The sequence below is a fragment of the Pseudonaja textilis genome, chromosome 16 (genome assembly GCF_049901715.1).
Source record: "Pseudonaja textilis isolate UNSWEBS1 chromosome 16, rPseTex1.2, whole genome shotgun sequence".
Classification (NCBI taxonomy): domain Eukaryota; kingdom Metazoa; phylum Chordata; class Lepidosauria; order Squamata; family Elapidae; genus Pseudonaja; species Pseudonaja textilis.
The window spans coordinates 3,731,456-3,754,841 of NC_142005.1; the positions used below are offsets into that span (position 1 = coordinate 3,731,456).

Here is a 23,386-nt window from a genome sequence, read left to right on the forward strand (position 1 = left end):
CTTTTCCACGTCTGGGCAAGGCAGGGGGGGCAGGCCTCAGGGCTTCCTCTCCAGGCAGGCTGGGGGAAAAAAAAAACGGGATTTCCAGGCCCGCCGCACCATCTTCCCTTCTCCCCCAACTGTCAGAATAAGCTAAGCGCATGCAACGTAAGGATGACGTCTCTGGGGGTATTATAGAGAATGAAGACATTTGGTCCGGCTACTCCAGGTTGGAGGGAGAATTGGGGGCTGCTACCGCTTTGATTACTCCGAGTGGGGCAAAGCCAAGCCCAGCCGGTGAGGGGAGGGGAAGGTTCATCAGAGTCAGTCCCTGGATTTAAAAAAAAAAATTGGAATTTCCCTCCCTTTTTATCTAGAAAGCCCCTTTCCCATTCTCCAGGAAATGACACAAAGAGGCTGGCTGGCTTTTCCCCTTTGCAAGGGTTACTCACCCCCTTGCATCCAGGAAAGGGTGGGGCGGGGTGGATGGGGAGTGGGACAGACAGCATGCAAAGGCCCCGGGGCTGCGGAGGAGGAAAAGGGGAAAGAATGGGGTTTTTTGTTTTTTTTAAAAAGGTAGAGAAAGAGAAACAGGGCCAGGAAATAAGCATCTTCCGTCCTAAAACTTTTTCCCAGGTCCCGTGCTACTCTTGGCCATCCTTCCAAGGTTTCGGAGTCCGACTGGCACACCAGCCTCCCTTTGTCTCGCCCTGGAACGAGGGCAGCCCCCTCCCTGCCAAAAGAGAGTCAATTTCGCTTGAGAAACACAATAAAAGGGGACTAGGGGAAAAAGGAACATTTAAGTTAAAAACGAAGAGGAGAGCGTGCCCCTTTCCCCCACCGCCGGTTTCCAAAAGAGCCTCCTCTGGTGATCCTGGTCGATTCCCGCCAGGATCACGCAGGCCCCCTTGGGGAGGTTTCTTCCTGCAGTGAGGAGACAGGAGGGGGCAAAAATCAAGGGCATTTTCCTTTTTTTTTTTGTTTCATTAAGCCGAGCTGGCAGCGCCTTTCTGACGAGAAACCGAGCGAGCGTCAGAATGGAGCCCCCCCTCCCGCCCGCCACTGTCTCTCCGGGGCACGGCCAAGGTGCGCCTCTCTTCCCCCAGAGGGGCTGCGATGTCCCCACGTGCGCCACCTCCTCTGCGGGGAGGGGAGGTGATGGCGGAGCAGTTTGCGTTCATGTTGTGTGTGTGTGTGCCCCCGCGCCTGGGTGTTTGGCGCACACACACCCCCGGTGGCTCGGGTTTCATTTGGTGGGTTGCCGCCGCGATTGCGTCGTGTCCAAGGTTAGCGCCTGCGATGTGACGTTCTTGCGTTCCGATGCGGTGCGTCCAGAGACGGGCAGACGGAGCTTCAACCAACCTGGGGATACCCGAGGGGGCTCAGCCCATCTCCTTCCACTGCTTGTAAAACTCCACGACATTTTGGATCTCAATGCTGGCGCTGGCCGCTGCTTGGATTGCGGACTGAGGAGAGGAGAGGAAAGGGTTCCAGTGAGCGGGCAGAGAAGGACCCAGCCTTGTAGCTCGGCTACCTTCAAGGCCCCACAGCTCATCTAGCCCAACCCCTTGCCCTGGGCTGGAATCCACTGCTATTGCTGGCCTACGGAAATTGTTAATCTTCCTAGTTAGAAGGGTGTCAGGAATCCAGCAATCGCCCTCATTAAATCATGATTCTCAAGCCAAACTTCAAAAAACTTCAAAGGATTAATTAGAGGCGACCTACAGGCCCTGCTCTGTGTGAAGCCAACTCTGGCAGACGTAATTTACAGTCCCGTGACCCTGTTTCCCCCCATCCCCCCTGGGTGTGTCATAAATCAGATTCTCCAAATGAGCCCATTCAGACTGGGTGTCATCCTTCACGTTCTCCAATTAAATATATTCACGGCAAAAGCTCTGGTAGTTTAGTTACAATCTTTTAAAGATAACAGTTGGAATGCTGCATTGCTCTTCCACATTTCCTTCCTCACCCCGCCCTTTTTTTTAATGGCAACCACTAAAACAGGCATAGGAATGTTTTATGAGTTGACAAAGGGTGTTATTGCTTTTTAATTTCTTTTATAACTTGGTTTTTTTATTGTATGGGGATTTGATCCCAGTAAACCGCCTGCAGTCACTCAAGAGCGAGCCGGGCAGCTATATAAGTTGTCTTAAATTTTAAATCTTTAAAAATTTTAAATCTTCTTGACTTTCCAACAAGGCATTCGTGGGAAGCGGTAGTGGCAACGGGGAAGACCATCGTTATTTTAAAAAGTTTGTTTTTATTTGTCCTTCATAGAAAGGAAAGTCTAGGGATGGGATGTCAAACACAAGGCCCGCGGGCTGCAGCTGGCCTGTGGCGTGCTTAGATCTGGCCCGTCGGGTTGCCCTGGAAAGAGCAAAGGAGTGCCGGCGGTGCCTCTGCCAGCAGAAATGGGGCCTGGGGGAGGGTGTGTGCGACTTCCCTTGGACTCCATTTTCGCTGGCAGAGGGCTAGCAAAACAAACTAAAAACAAAACAAAAGGAGAAGTTTTTCTTTCCCTTTTGTATTTGAGCATCCAAGAAGAGACAGGAAAGGAGACAGGGGAAGAGGACAGACAAAGAAGGAAAGATGGGAAGAGAGCAAGGAAGCAAAAAGAGGGAAAGAAGAAGAGAAGGAAGAAGAAAAGAGAATGAAGAGGGAAAGAAAAAAGAAGAGGGGAAGGAAGAAGAAAAGAGAAGGAGGGAAGGAAAAAGAAGAGAAGGAAGGAAGGGAGGGAGGGAAGGAAAGGATTATGGGGGGAGGGGTCTGAGGGAAGTCCTACCTTAGCACTTGGCCACCACAGGTGCCCCCCATCAACACGAGTGACATCGACCTGGCCTCGTCCCCGGCCATGCCCCCTACCCCACCAGGTCAAACACAACCCTGATGTAGCCCTCAATGAAGTAAGAGTTGACGCCCCTGGTCTAGGGTTTCCTGCCTGAGCAGGGGGTTGGACTAGAAGACCTCCAAGGTCCCTTCCAACTCTCTGTTATTCTATTCTATGCCAGACACCTACCTGCATGGGAGCAGAAAGTTTGCTGGGGTCCTGGAGTTGGAAGCCGGTGATGACAGTCACCATGCCAGCCGTGTCGTCTTCGCTGCCTCCCTGAGAGGCGGTCAGCTGCTTACAGCTGTCCAAGATCTTATAGAGGTTCCTGGGAAGGGAGGATGAAGGACAAGATGTTGAAACAAGGCAGCAGCAGGAGAGAGAGAGAGAGAGAGAGAGAGAGAGAGAGAGAGAGAGAATCTGGTTGGCAAAAGCACACCAGGTACAGGTAGTCTTTCAGTTACGACCCACCATCGAGCCCAACACTTGTGTTGCCAAGTGAGACAACTTGTGAAAGGAGTTTTGCCTTGTTTTATGACTTTTCTTGCCCCAGTTGTTCAGCGAATCATTGCAGCCGTTAAGTTAATTGTTAAGCGAATCTGGCTCTCCCATTGATTTTGCTGGTCAGGAAAGGTCACAAAAAGGGATCAGGTGACCCCCCCTCCCAGGATGGCGCGACCGTTGTAAATACGAATCGGTTGCCAAGTGTCTGAAGTTTGATCGGGGGACCACGGGGAGTCTGCAATGGCCATTAAGTGTGAGAAACAGCCACAAGTCCCTTTTTTCAGTGCCGTTGTAAGTTTCAACAGTCCGAGTTAAGTGCCAGTTGAGCTGTATGCATACATGCGTGCGCTGCCCAATGGCTTGCATGACCCAGTTCCAAACAGGCCACAGCCCCTTAAGGGATTAAGCTCACAGGCTTACCAAGCATCTAAATCTTGTCTCTTCAGCTTATGCCTTTCAAAACTTTTTCCGACTTCTTTCTGACAGCGAATGTACCTGGAGAGAAGAGCACAGGAGAGAAGAAGAATATTACTAACATTCCTAAGTCGTGATGACCCTACTCTAAATATAAAGGTAAAGGTTCCCCTGGCACATCCGCGCTAGTCGTTTCTGGCTCTAGGGGGCAGTGCTCGTCTCCGTGACAAAGCCGAAGAGCCAGCACTGTCCGAAGACGTCTCTATGGTCATGTGGCTGGCAGGACTCAACACCTTCAAAGACATATGGAACGCTGTGACCTTCCCATCAAAGGGGTCCCTATTTTTCTACTTGCATTTTTTTAATGTCCTTTTGAACCGCGAGGTTGGCAGAAGCTGGGACAAGGAACGGGAGCTCACTCCGTGACGTGGCGCTAGGGATTTGAACAGCCGAATGGCCGACCTTTCTGATCAACAAGCTCAGCATCTTTAACTCCTGAGCTACCGCGTCCCCTCACTCTAAACATAAGGACAACGTCGCCACAACAGATGCAGCAAACGACTTTAGAATAGAGTTTCAGCCTCTAGGAGAAATATCAGCCCAAAAGGGATGGTTTTGGTACACATTTTTAAAAATTAACAGTAATAAGGCTGCTTCCAGCTTTTGGAATGTGGCTTGTCTTTCCCCTCCCCAAAAAACTAATTCCTATGGCCATTCTCCCTGGGTATAGGTAGTCCTTGTCTTCGACCAAAAATGAGTCCAATATTTCTGTTGCTAAGCGAGACAGTTAAGTGCACATTGTCCCATTTTATGACCTTTCTTGCCATAGTTAAGTGAATCACTGCAGTTGTTAAGTGAACTCATTGACTGTTCATCAGAAGTTGCAAACGTGACTCCGGGACACAGTAACTGTCGTATATATGAGTCTGTTTCCAAGCATCTGAATTTTGATCACACAACCAAGGGGAGGCGGCAATGGTTGTGTGGAAAATGGTCGCAAGTCGCTTTTTTCAGTGTTGTTGTTGTAACTTTGAAGGGTCACTAAATGAACCGTTGTAAGTTGAGGACTCCCTGTAGTTTGAATAGTTACCCCTTAGCAAAAAACCACCTTCTGATCAATGAAAAAAAATAACAAGCAGCTTGTTTTACATTTTGTCTTTGAGTTTTCTTCTATAGGAATGTAGTTCATCCAAAATAGCAATAGCACTTAGACTTATATGCCACTTCACAGACAAGGAAGAAAGGGAGGGAGGGAGGGAGGGGGGATAGGGAAGGGGAAGGAAAGGAAAGGAAAGGAGGGGAGGGAAGGGAAGGGGAAGGAGGGAAGGAAAGAAGGAAGAGAGAGAGAGAGAAAGAAAGGAAGGAAGGAAGGAAGGAAGGAAGGAAGGAAGGAAGGAAGGAAGGAAAGAAAGAAAGAAAGAAAGAAAGAAAGAAAGAAAGAAAGAAAGAAAGAAAGAAAGAAAAGGGAAGGAAGGAATAATAATAGCACTTAGACATATATTCAGCTTCACAGTGAAGGAAGGAAGGAAGGAAGGAAGGAAGGAAGGAAGGGGAAGGAAAGGAAGGGAAGGGAAGGAAGGAAGAATAGCAATAGCCCTTAGACTTATATACCACTTCACAGTGTCTCTAAGTGGTGTACAGAGTCAGCTTCTTGCCCCCAACAATCTTGGTCCTCATCTTACTGACCTCGGAAGGACGGAAGGCTGAGTCAACCTTGAGCCTGGTGAGATTTGAACTGCCAAGTTGCAGTCAGCTGGCAGTCAGCAGAAGGAGCCTGCAATACTGCACTCTAACCACTGTGCCACAGAAGCTCTTAAAATGTTTAAGTGAGACTGTAATTTGACATCTGGAATGATCCCACCCTCCGATGAATATATGGAGGAAAAAGCAGGACAAGGGACAGGACAACTTACCTGTTTCCCTTTTTAAATTCTGCTTCTAAGTATCGGATGCTGTCCCGAGCTCCTGCATTCTCCTTCTTCAGGAAATCTAAGCCATCAATGACTAAAACAAGAGCCAAACATTCTTGTTATTTCCCCTTTAACAGCAGTAGGTCGTAGAGCAGGCAGCCCACTTCCCCCCCGCAACCTCCAGAGTCCCAAGGGGACTCGGAAATCTTCCTAAAGCCACATCTCCTCTGGCCCAACATCTCCATATGCCTTCCTTCCTCTTCCCTTCCAGGCAGGCATGATGAGGTACTGTGCTGACCTAGGTGTCAACTAAAAAATACTTATTTGGTCTTTTTAGTTGGCAGCAAAATGGGAGTGGGGGAAAGCAGTGCATTCCTTAAATGCTTCAGATAACCGCTTTGGCAACCAAAGCTGTTGGCGTGCAAGTTTATTACTGGAGAGCTTGGTTGATGACTCTGGGCTATGGTTGTGTCTAATTGGAGAATATATATCCAAGGGGGTGGGGGGAAGACTAGGGTCAAGGGGGAAATGAATGATGTGTCAGAGTCGGCTGCAACCAGGAAACGCCGACATGTCAACTCCTAATAAATCAATCTTTTTTACTCTGAGGGATGTGGCTAGAGACTTATGATCTGAATGGGGGAGTCCTGACACTAGGCTTCCTTAGAAATCATAGAACACAATCTTAATCCCCGACAAAACCTCTTTTATTTCCATGGCTGTGAATTATGTTCATTCACAGCCTGCAAGGCTTCACAAACAGTCTTTCAGGGGAATGTTTAGACACCTACCTTACTGCACTTGGAATGCGGCCAGAGAACTAATTGCCAGATGCGGGGCAAGGCCAAATTGGATACAAACAGAACTTTTCAAAGCATGAACTGACCAGACGAACTAATTGCTTCCTGCAAAAGCTCACATCCCGTCCGCTCCTCTTTTATGTCCCAGGAGAGGGGCTAGTCATCTCCGAGGTGTGGCCTTACTCCTGAGTTGACCCTGCTTCCTCAATTGTTCTTGTCTTCTGGTAGCCCTGTGCATGCGCAGGCTGGGAAGTGGTTCCAGAAGCTCCCTCGCCTCACTGCTGTCTGAGTCTGAAGGCAGCTGATGACTGCCAGTCTGCCCTGGCCCGGCTCTGATGCAGAGCCCTCTCCAGGCCTTCCTCAGCCTCCAGGCCCGGCCCAGGTTCCTCCTCAACCTCCTCACTACTGTCTGACTCTGCTGCCATCTTCATCAGCTGCCAGTGGGCCACAACAGGTACAGAGAAACTTCCCTTGGCCAAATCTACTAGGACTGCGCCGGAAGGGATTCCTTCTGCTTCAGCTCTACCTGCATTCTGCTTACCTGTCCGTGGGATGATGACAATGAACCTCCCGCTGGCGGCCAGTTGCCTGATGGGGCTGAGGTGCTGGCAGAGGGCCTGGGTGTCCGGGACCAGGTAAGGGGACATCACACACTGAGCCTTGGGCTGCTGGAGACTGCCTTCCAGCTGGGACACCTCCAGCTGTTTGGGGGAAGGCGGGGAAAAAATGGAAACAAGAATCTTTAGAGAAGAAGCTTGGAGGAGTGGCAAGTTGTCTCCTTGCAACTCAGTAGATGAAAAGCAGCGATGAAGGCATAAAGTTATTTCATGCAAACATACACAACTCGCCAGCTATTTAGTTGGGAGGACCACAATTCCTCACCGGTGGTGGTATGCTACCGGTTCGGCCTGGTTCAGTAGTAAAAATCACTACCTGTTCCTCTGATCAGCTGAGAGGAGAAAAAAAAAACCTCCCACAATCAGCTGAGAGGATACAAGTCTGAAAAGCGCATGGGAGGGTCACTCCTAGCTTTTCCTTTCTTCATCCTCTCAGCTGATTGGGTTGTTAAGGGCGCACGCGCGCATGTGCGATCACCCACTGAACTGGTAGCGACTAAGGTAGGATCCCACTACTGTTCCTCACTCAGAATTAATATAGTAAATACCGGCATTTTGCGATGAATGGAAACTGGAATATTGCAATATTTGATTCAGGGCAAAGAGTGTCATGCCCCTGTTGGAGTCTGAAACCGAAGAGGAAGATGAACAGCTGACAGGGAGTGGGCGTGTGGCTCCGTTGGCTGTGGAGGAAACTGGGGAAGGGCAAAGTCTGGCTGGGCAGAGCAAGAGAGGTGTAGAACAAGGGAGGAGGAGTTCAGAAGAAGACCCAGGCCCACCCCCTCTTCATCCTAGGGCACGCAGGGAGGAACGGAGAAGAGAGCAACGTGGGTTGCGTGGCTTATGGGGGAGGAAAGGGCCCTGATTCCCTTCATTAGCTACAGCTGGGAAGAGAGTTTGAGAGAAATGCATACTGGGAGCAAACGTGAGTTTATCTTGTGTTGACTTTAGTTATCTGTGTTCCTGGTGTCTTCCCAACTGTGTTGAATTACTGCCGTGCCTTCAAGTCTGGAATTCTTGCTCCTGCCCTGCCAAACTGATTACCTCATTTTGCCTTGATTGGACTTATAGTTACAGTTTTTGTTGACCACATTGTGGATTTGATTCTCTGCAGCCAAAGGCTGTTCTGGGAGAGTTCTTCTCCAGCCAGAAGGTAACCTGGACATTGGGGGCAAAGTTGGAGCTAATAAAGAGACTCCTACTGATTGTCTGACTGTGTTGCCTTTGGGCCACAGTACTTTGGGTCATCGCAAAGAGGATTCTTTGTGGCTCTGCTTTGCTATGTGCTTCATCCCCCGGGTTTGTTATTACATGGATGTATGAGCCAGGTGGTGCAGTACAGGTAATCCTTGACTTACCACCACAACTGAGCCCAAAATTCCTGTTGCTAAGCGAGACAGTTGTTAAGGGAATTTTGCCCTATTTTGCAACCTTTTTTGCCACCGTGATTAAGTGAATCACTGTAGCTGTTCAGTTAGGAATACAGCTGTTCAAAATAGATCTGGCTTCCCCGTTGACTTTCCTTGTCAGAAGGTAACACAGTTGTTAAGGAACATGGTTGTTAAGTGAATCTGGCCTTCTCCATTGACTTGGATTGTCAGGAAGGTCAAAAAAGAGGATCACATGACCCCAGGATCCTGCAACCATCATAAATGTGAATCAGTTGCCAAGAGTTTGGATCATATGACCATGGGGATGCTACAACGGTCATAAATGTGAAAAACTCATAAATCACCTTCTATAGTGCCACTGTCACTAAATGAATTGTGGTAACCCGAGAACTACTTGTATTGAAGGCAAACTCTGCCCACAGCCAGGAGTTCCTGACAGGACTCAAGGTCAATTCAGCCTTCCGTCCTTCCCAGGTCGGTAAAATGAGGACCCAGATTGCTGGGGGAAAATAGGCTGACTCTGTAAACCACTTAGAGAGGGCTGTAAAGCACTGTGAAGCGGTATAGAAGTCTAAGTGCTCCTTCCTTCCTTCCTCCCTTTTCTTCCTTCCTTCCATCCTTCCCAGTTGTCAGAATGTAGAATTGCAGACTAACTCTGCCAACTTCCAGGAGTTCGATCCTGACCAGCTCCAGGTTGACTCAGTCTTCCGTCCTTCCAAGGTAGGTAAAATGAGGACCAGATTGTTGCGGGCAACAGGCTGACTCTGTAAAGCACCTAGAGAGGGCTGGAAAGCACTGTGAAGCAGTATAGAAGTCTAAGTACTATTGCTGCTCCTTCCTTCCTTCCTTCCTTCCCTCCCTCCCTCCCTCCCCTTCCCTTAACTCCTTCCTTTCTTCCTGACAGTGGTTAAAATGCAGCATTGGGGCTAACTCTGCCTTCAGCCAGGAGTTCGATCCTGACAGGACTCAAGATTGACTCCGCCTTCCATCCTTCCAAGGTCGATAAAATGAGGACCCAGATCATTGGGAGCAAGAGGTTGATATTTATAAAAAAAAAAAAACCAGGAAGATGGATCTGAGTGGACCTCCGATTTAGACAAGACGTGCAGCAGCCCCAACCTCCTTCCTCTCCTGTACCTGCAGTCGAAGCTGGGCCATGTCACGCATCAGCCGGTTCCGTCGGGCTTCCTCGGCAGCCTAGGAGGGAAAGAGAGAAAGGGGGGGGGGGGCACACCAAGTTAACCTGCTTTTTAAACTATAACCTCCCCATTTCCCAGATGCATCTCTAAGGACAATCCTTTTTAGGATACGGCTTCCAAAAACTCCAATGACGAAGCATGAATTCATATCATGCCTCATTCTCTGACAGATACCGGATAATGTAGTTGGGGTTGGGTTTTTTTGTAAGTCATGCTGCCCACATAGCAAAGCTTTTGAAGGACCGAGAAAACTTTTTAAATATTTAAAAGTGCAAAAAAAATTTTTTTTTTATGATTCAGAAAGAAGATATCAGGGGCTGAGTCTTGCTATAGCCCTATATATACTAGTTTCATTGATGACATAAGAAACTGAGTGGAACCCGATATTTGCAGATGGACGTGTTGATAATGCACTAAGTATCAGCCACCCACCCCAATTCTTGTCAATCAAAAAGGTAGATTTCCTTCTCTGCAGCCATGCAGATTCTGTTTTTAATTTTAATTTTCCAAGGGATTTCTTTGACCCTTTTCAAAAATTCTTCCCATTCCCAAGCTCAAGGTTGACTCAGCCTTCTGTCCTTCTGAGGTGGGTAAAATGAGGACCCAGACTGTTGGGGGCAAGAAGCTGACACTGTAAACCACTTAGAGAGGGCTGGAAAGGCACTGTGAAACGGTATAGAAGTCTAAGGGCTATTGCTATTGCCCTTCCTTCCACCCCTCCCTCCCTCCGTCCTTCCTTCTTCTGTAAACCGCTTAGAGAGGTCGGGAAAGCACTAGAAAGCAGTACATAAGTCTAAATGTCCTTTCTTCTAATTAATAGTGCAGACTAACTCTGCACACTGCCAACAGTTCAAGGTCTAAACCACTTAGAGAGGGCTGTGAAGCACTGTGAAGCAGTATATAGGTCTAAGTGTCCTTCCTTCCTTCCCTTCTCTTTCTTCCTTCCTTCCCTCCCTCCCTCCCTCCCCAGTGATTAGTAGTGCAGGCTAACTCTGCACACTGCCAACAGTTCAAATCTGACCAAGATCTAAACTGCTTGAAGAGGACTGTGAAGCATTGTGAAGCGGTATGTAAGTCTAGGTGCTATTGCTATCACCCCTCTCAATTTCAACAAACACCCCATAGTTTCCAAGCTTTTCACAAACCCCAAAGAGATGCTTTTTAAAAATCAATCGTTTTTTCAGAGAGGGAATTGAACCAACCCAAAGCAGTTAAAAGAGGAAGTAAAGAAGAACAGAAGATGACTACCAATGGTTGTGACTAGTTACAGGGTAGATGGAGCACCAGTCAGCTGATTCTTCTTCTTCCCACATTAGCACCCAACCCAGCCTTGGTTCCCACCCACCCACCCCTCCCGGGCTCACCATGCGGAACTGCGCCTGGGCCTGCTGCAGCAGGCCATCCTGCTCTGACTGTGCGATGCTGATGAAGATGCCCACTTCGGAGTTGTACTGCAGGATGCTGCCTTGCAGGCGGGTGATGAAATGGCCGAAGCTTCGGATGCAGCAGATGCGAACCACGGACTGCGGGGAAGAGGAGAGGGGGCATCTTTAGGGCAGGGGTAGCACCCAGGAGAAGTCAAGTCAAGGAGAAGGCTAGCTGTGTTGGGGGCGGGAATGGATGGATTGTGGGTGGGTGGAAGTAACTGGCTCAGCCCAACTGGACCTCAAACTGCCCATTGCAATCATAGATAGGTAGGTGGATAGGTAGGTGGATAGGTAGGTAGGAAGGCTAGACACAGAGATATAATAGAGATTAGATAGATATAGGTAGGTAGGTAGGTAGGTAGGTAGATAGATAGATTAGACAGCGAGATATAATAGAGATTAGATAAATGGAGACTGACTCTGTGAACCACTTAGAGGGCTGTAAAGCACTGTGAAGTGGTATATACAGTAAGTCAAAGAGTTATTGCTGTTCTTTCTTTCTTTCCTTCCTTCCTTCCTTCCCTCCCAGTGGTTAGAATGCAGTATTGCAGGCTAATTCTGCCAACTGCTAACAGTTCAATCCTGACAGGCACAAGGTTGACTCAGCCTTCCATCCTTCTGAGGTCGGTAAAATGAGGATCCAGATTGTTGGGGGCAAGAGGCTGACTCTGTAAAAATCGGTATATAAAGTCCAAGTGCTATTATCATTATAATCCTCAACTCAACCCAAATCCAACTTTTGCAATCTTTTTTTCTTAATTTTTTGTAAAAAAAAAGGGGGGGGGGAGGCAGGGAAATCTCCATCACCTCCTCCACTTCGGTAAGGACAGGCCGGTCCTGCTCAAAGTTAAACCTCTTGTGCGCGCTCTTCAAAGGGGGCAGGTTGCGGAGGGCCACGTCTTCTGGCAGGAGCAAGCAAGTGTTCAAGTCAGGAAGTTCGCAGCCCGACAACATGCTCTTCACTTCACTGGAGAGGAACAAGCCTGCAGCAAGAAGGGAGACAATCACCGACAGAGCCCAGAGGGAGGAAAGACCTGAAGCCTCTCATGGGCCCTTTTTAATTCTGAATTTTTATAGTTTTATTCTATTTTGTTATAATATTTATATACAGGTAGTCCTCGACTTACAACAGTTCATTTAGTGACCATTCAAAGTTGCTGGATTTTGACTATTCTTCACACTTGCAACCGTGGCAGCATCCCCATGGTCATGTGATTTACCATTCGGATGTTTGGCAACTGACTCACATTTATGATGGTGGCAGTGTCCCATGGTCATGTGATTCCCTTTTTGTGACCTGACAAGCAAAGTCAAGGGGAAGGCCAGATTCACTTAATAACCATGTTAGTAATTTAACAGCTGCAGTGATTCACTTAACAACTGTGGCAAGAGGGGTCATAAAATGCAGCAAAACTCACTTAATGAGTGGACATGAGCCACAGTGGCACAGTGGTTAGAGTGCGGTACTGCATGTTATTTCTGTTGACTGTTGGCTGACTGCAATTTGACAGTTGGAATCTCACCAGGCTCAAGGTTGACTCAGACTTCCGTCCTTCTGAGGTTGGTAAAATGAGGACCCAGATTGTTGGGGGCAAGAGGCTGTAAACTGCTTAGAGAGGGCTGTAAAGCACTGTGAAGCGGTATATAAGTCTAAGGGCTATTGCTATTTTCCTTCCTTCATTCCTTCCTTCCTTCCTTCCTTCCTTCCTTCCTTTCCTTCCTTCCTTCCTTCCTTCCAGAATGCAGTACTACAGATTAACTCTGCACACTGCCAACAGTTTGATCCTGACCAGCTCAAGGTTGTCTCATCCTTCTGTCCTTCTAAGGTGTGTAAAATGGGGACCCAGATTGTTGGGGGCAAATAGGCTGACTCTGTAAACCGTTTAGAGACGGCTGTAATGCACTGTGAAGCGGGATATAAGTCTAAGGGCTATTGCTGTTAATAACTAACTTGCTTAGCAACATAAATTTTAGGGCCAATTGTGACGATAATCCTGGAATCACCTGTATAGCTTTTTTAATGTCTATTTGTACACCGTCCAGACTCACTCTGAGGGAGATGGGTGGACCCAGAAGCTTCATCAGTTCTGGGGTATGACTGATGAAGCTTCTTGGGTGAGAAGGAAAACGTCTTCTTCCTCAGGGAAACAAGAACCCAGTTGCCTTTTGAAAAAGCCCCTTTGAGACAACTATGAGCTGGCTGACTGAGAATCTCCACAAACATGAAGGGAAGAAGGGCTCCTTCTGACCAACCTCTGCCACCAGAGAGGCTTTAAAATGTTAACTGCTGAGTGGTCTTGCAAGAGAGGCTGCCGGAAGGGGCAAAATGAAACAAAACTTTCCTGCTTGTGCCAATGAACCAATCTGGAGAATTGGACCATAAGGGGAAGTATAAAACCATTCAGCAAACAGTGAAGGCTGAACCACACAAGTAATGCATATTCAGAATTGGGGAGGGCGGGGGGGGGGAATAATGAAAGAAAAGAGTTTCATAGAAGTGTACCAGAATCTTGCAGGTCTCCGGCTGAAGGAAGCAGGTTTAGGAGGACTGAAAGTCGATTCCATAAACTCTGGGAACTCTGCAAGGAGAGAAAGTGGGAAACAATAGGGAAGTTTGAACATCTGAAGATATCTTTTCTTCTTCCTCAGCCAGGGCATCAAATTATTGGGAGGATAAAGTGGGAGATCCTTCAGGGCCCAAATAGTGTGGCTTTTCACCCAGAGCTGCTCCATAAAGAGAGAGAAAGCACAAAAGGTATGGAGCGGGAGGGAGATTTAAATCAGCTGTGATATAAGACAGTGGCATCATTGGGGCTCTCTGAACTTTGTGGTTTTCTTGCAGACATTTCCTGACCCAACCAGAGAACAATTTTGGATGGACACCCTTTGAAGGATGAGGGAGTACGAATGGATTTCCAGAGGGAAAAATGCAGACTACAGGAATCAGGAGCACCACTCAGGTGACCTTGAGGATACAGATAAACTTCCAAGTGTCCTCCAAGTGACCATCCAGTCAGAGCTGAAGAAGCTTCTTGGATGAGAAAGCGAAATGTCTTCAAGGAAAAACCAGGAGGTCCAGTGGCCTCCTGAAAAAGCACCTTTGGGACATTAGAAACCCAAGGCGGCAAAAGAGAAGGGAAGAGAGGCTTCTGCAGGAGCCAAGACCTACTCACCTGCGCGCACATGATGATGAGGTCGGTGTTCGTTCTCAGCCAGTCCAGGAACACCTTGACAGTGGGCAGCAATCCTTCGCCACTTATAATTTCCAGTTTCTCTTGGAGAGAGCGCTCGTTCCTGCAGGATCTGCTGCTGGAGATGCTTTCTTCTGACTCGGAAACATCATCTTAAGACCAGGGAAACGTATTGTTAAAACTCAAAGAGATTGGAGAAGTTAGCAAAGGGCAAAGAATTGTAGGGCTGGAAAGGAGCGTGGCCAAGGAACTATGGCTGTGACGGCGAACCGATGGCATGTGTGCCAGAGGTGACAAGCAGAGCCCCCTCAGTGGACATGTGCGCCATCGCCAGCTGTTCTGGTTTTATGCACACCGGCAAGCTGGTCTTCGCGGGCACCAGAGCACTGGAAAAGGGCCTGAAAATTGGCCAAAAAATGGACCATTTTTCGGGCCTTTTCCAGGCCATTTTTGCACCATTTTCTAGGGCATTCTTGTGGCATTTTCTGGGGTGTTTTCAGGCCGTTTTTCAGACCATTCAGACCATTTCAGACCAGGCCTGTTTTAGGAGTTGCCATACTAAAAAAAAGGGGGGGGGGAGGGAAATCTGGAAGAGCAGTGCAGCAGTTTGGAAGCGGAATTCAAATCCTTGGCAGCTGACTCGCACTGAGGGCCATTCTGAGGCCCCAGGTCACGTGACCCCCTTTTGCAACCTTCCGACAGGCAGTGGGGAAAAGCCGGGTTCCCTTGAGAACCGTGTTTGTAACTTCACTGCAGTGATTCACTTCACAACAAAATGGTCATAAAATGAGGCTAAACTCCCTTAACAAATGTCTCCCTTAGCAACAGAAGGTTTGGGCTCAAGTTACGGTCGTAAGTTGAGGACTACCTGTATTTGGATTCTAATCCCATAGTCCAGTGATGGTGAACCTTTTCGGCACCAAGCACCCAAACCAGAACGCATGTGCATCTGTGTGCGCCAAAGCGCCAGAAAACCAAAGACCAGCTGGCTGGTGCGTGCATGCCTGGGTTTTTGGCCATTTTCCAGGCCGTTTTTCAGGCTGTTTTGGGCCTGACAAATGGCCTGTTTTTAGGGCATTTTCTGGGGCATTTTCCGAGCATTTTTCAGGCATGAAAATGGCCCACAGATATTCCAACTCTTCTCTTTAAAAGACTGTAACTAAACTACCAAGGCTTTTGCCCTGAATATATTTAATTGGAGAACGTGATTGATGACACCGAGCCTGTGAACGTGCTCAGTTGCAGAATCTGATTTATGACACACCCAAGGGGGAGGGAGGGAAACGGGGTCACAGGGAACTGTAAATCATGTCTGCCAGAGTTGGCTTCACACAGCGCAGGGCCAGTAAGTGGCCTCTAACGAATCCTTTGAAGTTTGGGTCAAGAATCATGATTTAATTCGGCGATTGCTGGATTCCTGACACCCAGCTTTCCCTTTTCCCCGCCCCTCCGTCTCTGTCTTCCCCAACCAACGAGCCCTCACCTGGCTCAGGTGCCAAGGACCTCTCCACGTCCCCGTTGACGCAAGGCTTGCCATCTCCTGCTGCCTCCTTCGGAGCGGGCGGCCCACAGCCCGGCTTCAGAAGGACGTTGCTGAAAGTGGGGGCCAGCCGGAAGCACCGCTTGGTCTGGAAGAGCTGCGTGGACATGGCCTGCAGGTTGCTAGCGATGCTGGCCTCACTGCCGCCCAAGGAGCCTGGCCCGTTGGCCACAGGCTCTGGAGGGTCAGTCTTGGGGAGGCCAGGGCCTTTCAAGTCTGGCAGCCGACCCCCTTCACTGGCCAAAAAGTCTGGGGCTCCCCTGGTCCCGTTCTTGACACCCCGGGGCTGGCCATTGCCCCCTTCAGCCTCGGCCTCCTCTTCCTCCATGTCTTCCAGATCCGAGCGGGATTCCTGGCTGTTCATGTCGGAATCAGACTCCATGTCAAAGGCCGCCTCGGCTTCTTCGTCGCTCTTCTCGGAGCCCGTCTCCGAGGCGCCACTAGCTTTGGTGGACTCCGGACTGGAATCTGAGTCGAAGCCCTCGCTCAGGTCACTCTCGTCCAGCTTCTGGGCCCGGCGGCGACGGCGCAGGCAAGAGAGGCGCGAATACTTTTTGCCCTTTTGGCTGTCGTTCTGCTGTGGCTCCCCAGGGGGCTGGGGGCCAGTCGAGTCAGCTTCACTTTCTCTCTCGACGGAGTTTGCCGTCTCCTGGGCCTCTGGGCCCTCTGCAAGAATAGACAAAGGCAGCTGCAGCTCAAAACGCAGGAGACACAATGAACCTCTGCACCCAGGAACCGAGCCATCAAATGTTCTGGCGAAAGGGACGTGCTACAGACCCTATTGGTCAAGGACTCCGGCCGGTGGGGTCCAGGGAGAAGACTCTTTCCTGCTCTGGTGTCTCACTCCCCTCAGGGTGAGATTCATCCCACCCTCTTGGCCTTCCCAAAGGAAAACTAACCAAGGAGAGAAGCAACCTAGAACTAAGGAGGAATTTTCCTGACAGGGAGGACAATCAGTGGAACAACTTCCCTCCAGACAGTCCCTCCGGAAGTTGTGGGTGCTCCATCACTGGGAGTTTTTAAGAGGAGATTGGACAGCCCATTTGCCCGGGTCTCCTGCTTCAGCAGGAAGTTGGACTAGAAGACCTCCAAGGTCCCTTCCAACTCTGTTATTCTGTATTCTATTCTCTAAAGCACCCGAGGGCAAGACAAGTAGCAACAGGTGAGAGAGATCATTCTCTTTTGTTTGAAAGAGACACAGGGGAGTGGTCCAGGCAGTGTCCCATTCGGAACCAGGCCACGTGAAAGGTGACCCATTTCACACGCACAGCTCCACTCACACAAGCGCCGCCGCAAAGGCTTATCTTCTCTCTTGTGTGCATGCACAATGACCCACTTTTCACACGGCCTGGCTCCAAATAGGACCGCCTGAACCAGTCCCCTGTGTCTCTTTCAAACAACCACTCCCTTTCACTACTGTCAAACTTAAGTAAAATTAGGGGCAATTCCCAATTTTACTAGAAACAGGGAGACTCTGAGTTCTAGTCGTGCCCAAAGCATGAAAATCAATAGTGTGACTGTGGGCCAATCACCAGAAAACAGTGCCTGTCTTAGGCATGAAAGTTGGTTTGGTAAGTTTGTGCCAATCACTAGGAGGTTTTGACTTCCAAATCCTGCCTTAGGCACGAAAGCCAGCTGGGTGACTTTGGGCCAATCCTGTCTCAACCCAATGCACCTCACCTGGTTGCTATTGTACAGAAAATAGAAGGAAGGAGTAGTAGATATGTTTGCTGCCTTGAGTGGTTTATAAAAATTATAATAAAGGTGGCATCTAATTAAAACAAATAGGTTGCCTTTAGCACTGAGAAACACAATCTGTTAGTCAACTAGGCAATATGCTGATTCTCCATGCACTGGTCCTAAAGAGCTGGGACGAAGGGGGCTCCTGTTGGACCCCACCTGCTTTGCCCCCAAAGAACAGCTCTCCAGGGAATGTGTGTCCTTACCGGTGCCATCGTTCTGGAAGGCTGGAACTGGGTTCTCTCCTTCTTCCAGTTCGGCTTGGAGGCGGATGTTGACATGGTTAATCAGGTGTGAAAAAAGGGCCAGGGTGAATGCAATGGCTGCACTGTACTGTCTGGAGCCTGCAGAAAAAATGAGAAGCAGCCAGAGTTACTCCTGAATTCAGAAAAGACAAAGAACGCACAAGGCCCAAACTAAAAAAAAGTAACAATAAAAATCCATGTTCTGCTTTAACATTTATTTATTTACAAAATGTATTGGTCACCCATCGTAACTCTGGGAGGCTTACTATTACATATAAGCAGCTAAAATATAAAAAGTTAAAAAGAAATAAACACTAACACCAATTAATAATACTATTATTATCAAGCAGCCGGTGCAAACAGGGGTTGGCTGCCCATGTTAGCTAAACCGCAGCAGAAAGACATTTATTGTCCTTAGGTTAAGGACAATCATTCCTTAACCTAAAGTTTTCAAATGCCTTTATATTCTAAAAATAGGAAAAGATGGAGAAATAAGTTTCTTCATAGATTAGATGTAAGTTTAAGGACTGAATTCATCTTATATTGATATATGAGTCTTCTTTCTCTCTTCCCCCTGAAAATGTTTTGCTTCTCATCCAAGAAGTTTCTTCCGTTCTGACTAAAGCAAAGTCAGAACTGAAGAAGCTTCTTGTATGAGAAGTGAAATGTTTCAAGGAAATAAAAAACCAAGGAAGCCCACTGGCATTTTGGAAAAGCACCCTTGGGACACACATCACCTGGATGACGGAGCCTCTCCATGGACAGATTCTACTTGTTATGAGCTGCATTGGCCACTTTTAGCAACACAGGTAGTCTTCAATTTACAACTACAACTGAGCCCAAATTTCTATTTGCTAAGAGAGACATTTGTCAGAGTGAGTTTTGCTCCATTTTACGACCTTGCTTGACACGTTTGTGAAGTGAATCACTGCAGTTGTTACGTTAAGAGCCCAGTTGTTAAGGGAATCTGGCTTCGCAAAAGGGCATCACGTGACCCCCTGGGACACAGCAACCGTTATAAAAGAGGACTCTGTTGCCAAGCATTTGAATTTTGTTCACGTGACCGTAGGGATGCAGCAATGATCGTAAGTGTGAAAAAACGGTCACAAGTCCCTTTTCTCACTGCTGCTATAACTTCTTGTTTCCTAGGGCTCAGAACTTAGAAAAGAGACAAGGAGAAGATAGAAAAGAGAGAGGGGGGGACAAGAGAGGGGGTGGGGAGGAGAGAAAGAAGGAGACTCTGTCATACACCCGTTGGAGTCCGAGGAGAGAAGCTCCGTTGGCTGCGGAGGAAACTGGGGAAGGGCAAAGTCATGCTGGGCAGAGCAGGGGAGAGGTAGAACAAGGTAGGGGGGATTCAGAGGCAGGCCAAGGCCCAACCCCTCCTCATCCTACGGCGTGCAGGACCCTGATTCCCTTCACAAGGTATGCCTGAGGAGGGAGTTTAAAGGAGAAGCAGTTGGGAGGGGTGTTTGTCAGGAACAAACATTGAGTTTATCTAATGTTGGCTGCTGTTGACTCCCAACTGGTTGGATTTACTGCCATGTTACTTCACTTCTGGAACTCCTTAGCTTGCCCTGCTGGATTTATTACCTTATCTTGCTTTGTTGGGTTTATAGTTTAAAGTTTTCTGTTTACACTGTTTTGGATCAGAATATCTGCAGCCAAAGGCAGTTGCAGGTTCCTGGGAGAGTTCTTCTCCAGACTGGAAGGTAACCAGGACATTGGGGGCAAAGTTGGAGCTAATAAAGGAACTCTTTCTTATTATCTGGCTGGGTTGCCTTTGTGCCATGCCCCAGGTCATCACAGCCTCTTTCGCTTGCTCGGTAGGATGAAATAAAGGGGGAAGGAACAAAGCACTCAATTTGGTCTTTGAAAGAACCCAAAGGTCAAACGTTGCCTTTGTGCTAAAAATTGCCAGTGGTCACTAACTGAACTGTTGTAAGTCAAGAACTACCTGTAATACAGAGGAGTCAGGAGAGACCCCACTACAAGCAGGCCTCCAGGGAAACTCACAGCCACACCCGAGGGGGTGGAAGGAAAAATGTCTGTATGGTATAACCCAGAAAATAGGAATATAGAACCTGGAGCCTCCTAGCTCTGAACCTGCCCAGGTGTGGCACTTACCTGCCCTCTTGAGGCTGTGGACGCTCATCAGGCAAATGACGATCATGCGGAAGATGAGCAGGTCCGGCAGGAAGGAGCAGCCGTTCTCCCACTCCTCCTCCTCCTCCGCAGTGGAGGTCGGGTGGGGTGAAGAGGGCAGGTAGAAAAGGCAGAGGTTCAATTCCTCCAGGACTGACTGGCAGAGGGTGGTCAGCTCCGAGTCAGCAGAACTTGAGGGGAGAAAAAAGGCAGAGGATGAAAGAGCGGAACTCCAAGCTTTTGTCGCAACCAAGAGGCAGCCACAACTGTGGAGGAAACTCAGCTCGGGAGAGACTGTTGAGGTAATTCCCCTTTAGAAGAATGAGTGCATACAGGGAGACATAGTGAGAGAAGTGTTGAATAATACACACACAGCACACAGATACACTGTACAGTAAATGTAGGTTTTTACTTCCAGAAACTTTTAAGCAAAGTTCAAAATAAGCAGTCCAAAGTCATTCACAGGTAAGATCAGTCAGTTTTCGGTCCAGGGATAATCCAGTAACAAAGTCCAGTGTCAAAAACAGTTCGAGACTTACATCAAATCCAGGAATAGCAGTCAATTAGGAAAAATGGCAATTATCTCCAACAGAAGGAAACAGAGACTCACTCACACTCTCTTCTGAGACTAAGACTAAGATAACCCTGGTTTCTGGCTCCATCTTATGGCCGTTTGAGAAACTACACCCAATTACATTTTTTAAAGATACAGTTTTAAAAAATTTCTATCCTGGTTTATATATTGTCCAACCCAAATAGCTGTTAGGTGACTTATATTCCTAACAGAGATGGGGGAAGGTGTGAGAACCTGAAACAGGGTCCTCACGGCAACGTCACAATAAGCCAATTTCCAGAATCTGTCAGGGGAGACAATCTTGAAACGGGGCCCACAGCATCTGAACAAAGAGCCCACAGCGCACACACAACCCCCTACAACTGCAAGATCATCAGGCTAAACACCCCCGTGTTTCCCAAAACACCTGGGCAATGTCGGATTGGTTAGTAAAAGTATTTCTTCCTTCAGCCAAACAGGAGTCGATAGTTTTTCTTCCCCAAAGGGATCAGACTGGGGCAGATCTGACACAGGGTATCATTAATAGCATAGTATCTAATTCATTGAGCCGTGGCGGTGCGGTGGTTAAGAGTGCAGTACTGCAGGCTACTTCTGCTGACTGCCAGCTGAGTGCAATTTGGCAGTTTGAATCTCACCAGGCTCAAGGTTGATTCAGCCTTCCGTCCTTTCCAGGTCGGTAAAATGAGGACCCAGATTGTTGGGGGCAAGAGGCTGACTCTGTAAACCGCTTAGAGAGGGCTGTAAAGCACTGAGAAGCGGGATATAAGTCTAAGGGCTTGTGCTATTAGGGTGGCAGCTGTTATGCCATGCAGGGGCACAGAAGTCTCCTGTGGAGTAGACCAGCCCTAGTGCTCCCACCAAGGAAAGGCCACGGTGAAATTTTTCTTAAATAGGTGCATTTACACCATCAGAAGGTTTCACAGAGGAGACTTACCTACTCTTTGGCTGAAAGAGGCTCTGTAGATACATGAAGCTCACCAGTAACCTTTTAATGTCTTTGCACCTGCCAAATTGGAGAGAATGGGGAGGGGTGGGGAAAGAGAGCATTTAGTAGATTTTGATACAAGTCAGACATACTTCATGAATTTTTCATTCGTTTACTTTTGGCAAGGGAAAAAAAATGACTGGAGGGAAACCTTGGCGAGTTTTGTCCTGTTTTAACAACCTTTCTTGCCACAGTGGTTAAGCGGATCCCTGCAGTTGTTAAATTAGTAGCAGGGTTGTTAATCTGGCTTCCCCATTGATTTTGCTTGTCAGAAGTTCGTCATAAATATGAACCAGTTGCCAAGTGTCTGAATTATTAGCAAGTGACCATGGGAATGCTGCAATGGTCGTTAAAGTATTGAAAAATGGTCCCAAGTCACTGTCGTAAATGGTCACTAAATGAATTGTCAGAACTAAGTGTACACCTTTGCACATACAAGGACTGTTTTATGCCAAACAAACTGGTTTTCTCAGAGTGAAGCTTTGGCTGCCTAGGGCAGGTCTAACCTAAGATTACTGCCCCAGGGCTTCCCTGTTATAAATTATGACCTAGCGCTAGCAGGACCAAAGGTATAAAACAGAAACGATTTAAATTGGCTAAAAGGAGCCCTTCACCTCATTTCCCAATATCATTGGGACAGGTGATTTTTTTCTCCAAATTGTCAACTGAAACTGATTGGGTAAGCTGGATACTAAAAGCAACTAGAATTGTATTTGCTCAAACTTGGAAAAACGAAAAGGTTCCGATGGAGGAGGAGGAGCTTAAGAAAATACTGGAATGTGCAGAAATGAGTAGATTAACACTGGCAATTAGAGAACAAGAAGAAATGGAGCATTATAAGATTTGGGATTTATTTTATGGATGGTTGGAAAATAAAGAAATTAAATGACATTGTAATGATGATATATTATGATATACTGTATAATATTGAACAGACTATATAATGCAAGTGTAAACTTAGTAAGAAATGTATACAAATATTGATATGTGCACAAGATATATGTACCCAGTCAGCACACTATATAACTGAAAGATGGTTTTATTTTTTGTTTTTGTTATAAAAATAAAAAAAAAATTTTTTTTTTAAAAAAGCTCTAAAACAAATTCCCAGCTGCCTAAGGAATTCTGGGAATTGGAAGTCCATCCATCTTAAAAGTTGTCAAGCTTGAAAAACACTCCCCCCAAAAAAGAATACTCAGCGCAGCATCCTCCAGCGATGTCTTCCGCCATGAACGAGTCAGAAAATGGCATATTTAAATAGGTAGGGGGCTGGATTAACAGAGTTGGAAGGGACCTTGTGGGTCATCTAGTCCAAACCACCACCACCCCGCCCAAGCAGGAGATCCTACACCATTTCTGACAGATGGCAGTCCAGTTTCAGTGCCCAAGTACAGCAAGAGCTGTCCATCTGATTATTGACCGGCCATTCCACTTTGTGTCTGACTTTGAATGCCAACGGGAGGCCAAGTCATCCTTGAGGGCCCCCGCGAGTGGGGGAAGCTGCCTTCTCACCTTTTTTTGCTTGAGGACAGCTTCCGGGTCTCGCATTTCTTCAGCTGGTGATACATTTTGGCTGCCTTGTCATAGAGGCGCTTCAGATTCCCGTAAGCACCTTCAAAGGACACTTCTGACTGGATGCTAAACAGGGGAGCAGAAAAACTAATTTTCTCAATCAGCCTTAATTCTCTTTCTCCCTCCTTCTTTCCTTCCTTCCATCCTGTCCTCTTCTTTCCTTCATCCCTCCCTCTTTTCTCCCTTCCTCTCTTCCTCCCTTCCTTAAACCTATCTCTTCCTTCTTTCACCCCTTTCCTCTCTCCCTGCCTTTCCTTCCTTCCTCTTTCTTTCCTTCCTTCCCACCCTCCCTTCTCCCTTCTTTCCCCTTTCAGAAATTTTACTCT

The 23,386-nt window shown here is 47.7% G+C and overlaps 1 protein-coding gene across 1 annotated transcript in view; it reads right to left on the bottom strand.

Annotated features, from left to right (window-relative positions):
• Window positions 1-322: 322 nt before the first annotated feature.
• SMG5 (SMG5 nonsense mediated mRNA decay factor) overlaps window positions 323-23,386 on the bottom strand; it is a 37,453-nt gene continuing 14,389 nt past the window's right edge. Inside the window, exons 8-22 of the mRNA XM_026717654.2 lie at window positions 23,001-23,126; window positions 21,438-21,506; window positions 19,912-20,120; window positions 17,746-17,883; window positions 15,743-16,465; window positions 14,242-14,411; window positions 13,572-13,647; window positions 11,876-12,051; window positions 11,006-11,164; window positions 9,580-9,639; window positions 6,976-7,135; window positions 5,638-5,728; window positions 3,731-3,805; window positions 2,996-3,134; window positions 323-1,445 (exon numbers count right to left, since the gene is read on the bottom strand). Of these exons, the coding sequence (XP_026573439.1) occupies window positions 1,362-1,445; window positions 2,996-3,134; window positions 3,731-3,805; window positions 5,638-5,728; window positions 6,976-7,135; window positions 9,580-9,639; window positions 11,006-11,164; window positions 11,876-12,051; window positions 13,572-13,647; window positions 14,242-14,411; window positions 15,743-16,465; window positions 17,746-17,883; window positions 19,912-20,120; window positions 21,438-21,506; window positions 23,001-23,126 (2,455 nt within the window). The 3' untranslated portion in view covers window positions 323-1,361. The remainder of the gene's footprint in view (window positions 1,446-2,995; window positions 3,135-3,730; window positions 3,806-5,637; window positions 5,729-6,975; window positions 7,136-9,579; window positions 9,640-11,005; window positions 11,165-11,875; window positions 12,052-13,571; window positions 13,648-14,241; window positions 14,412-15,742; window positions 16,466-17,745; window positions 17,884-19,911; window positions 20,121-21,437; window positions 21,507-23,000; window positions 23,127-23,386) is intronic.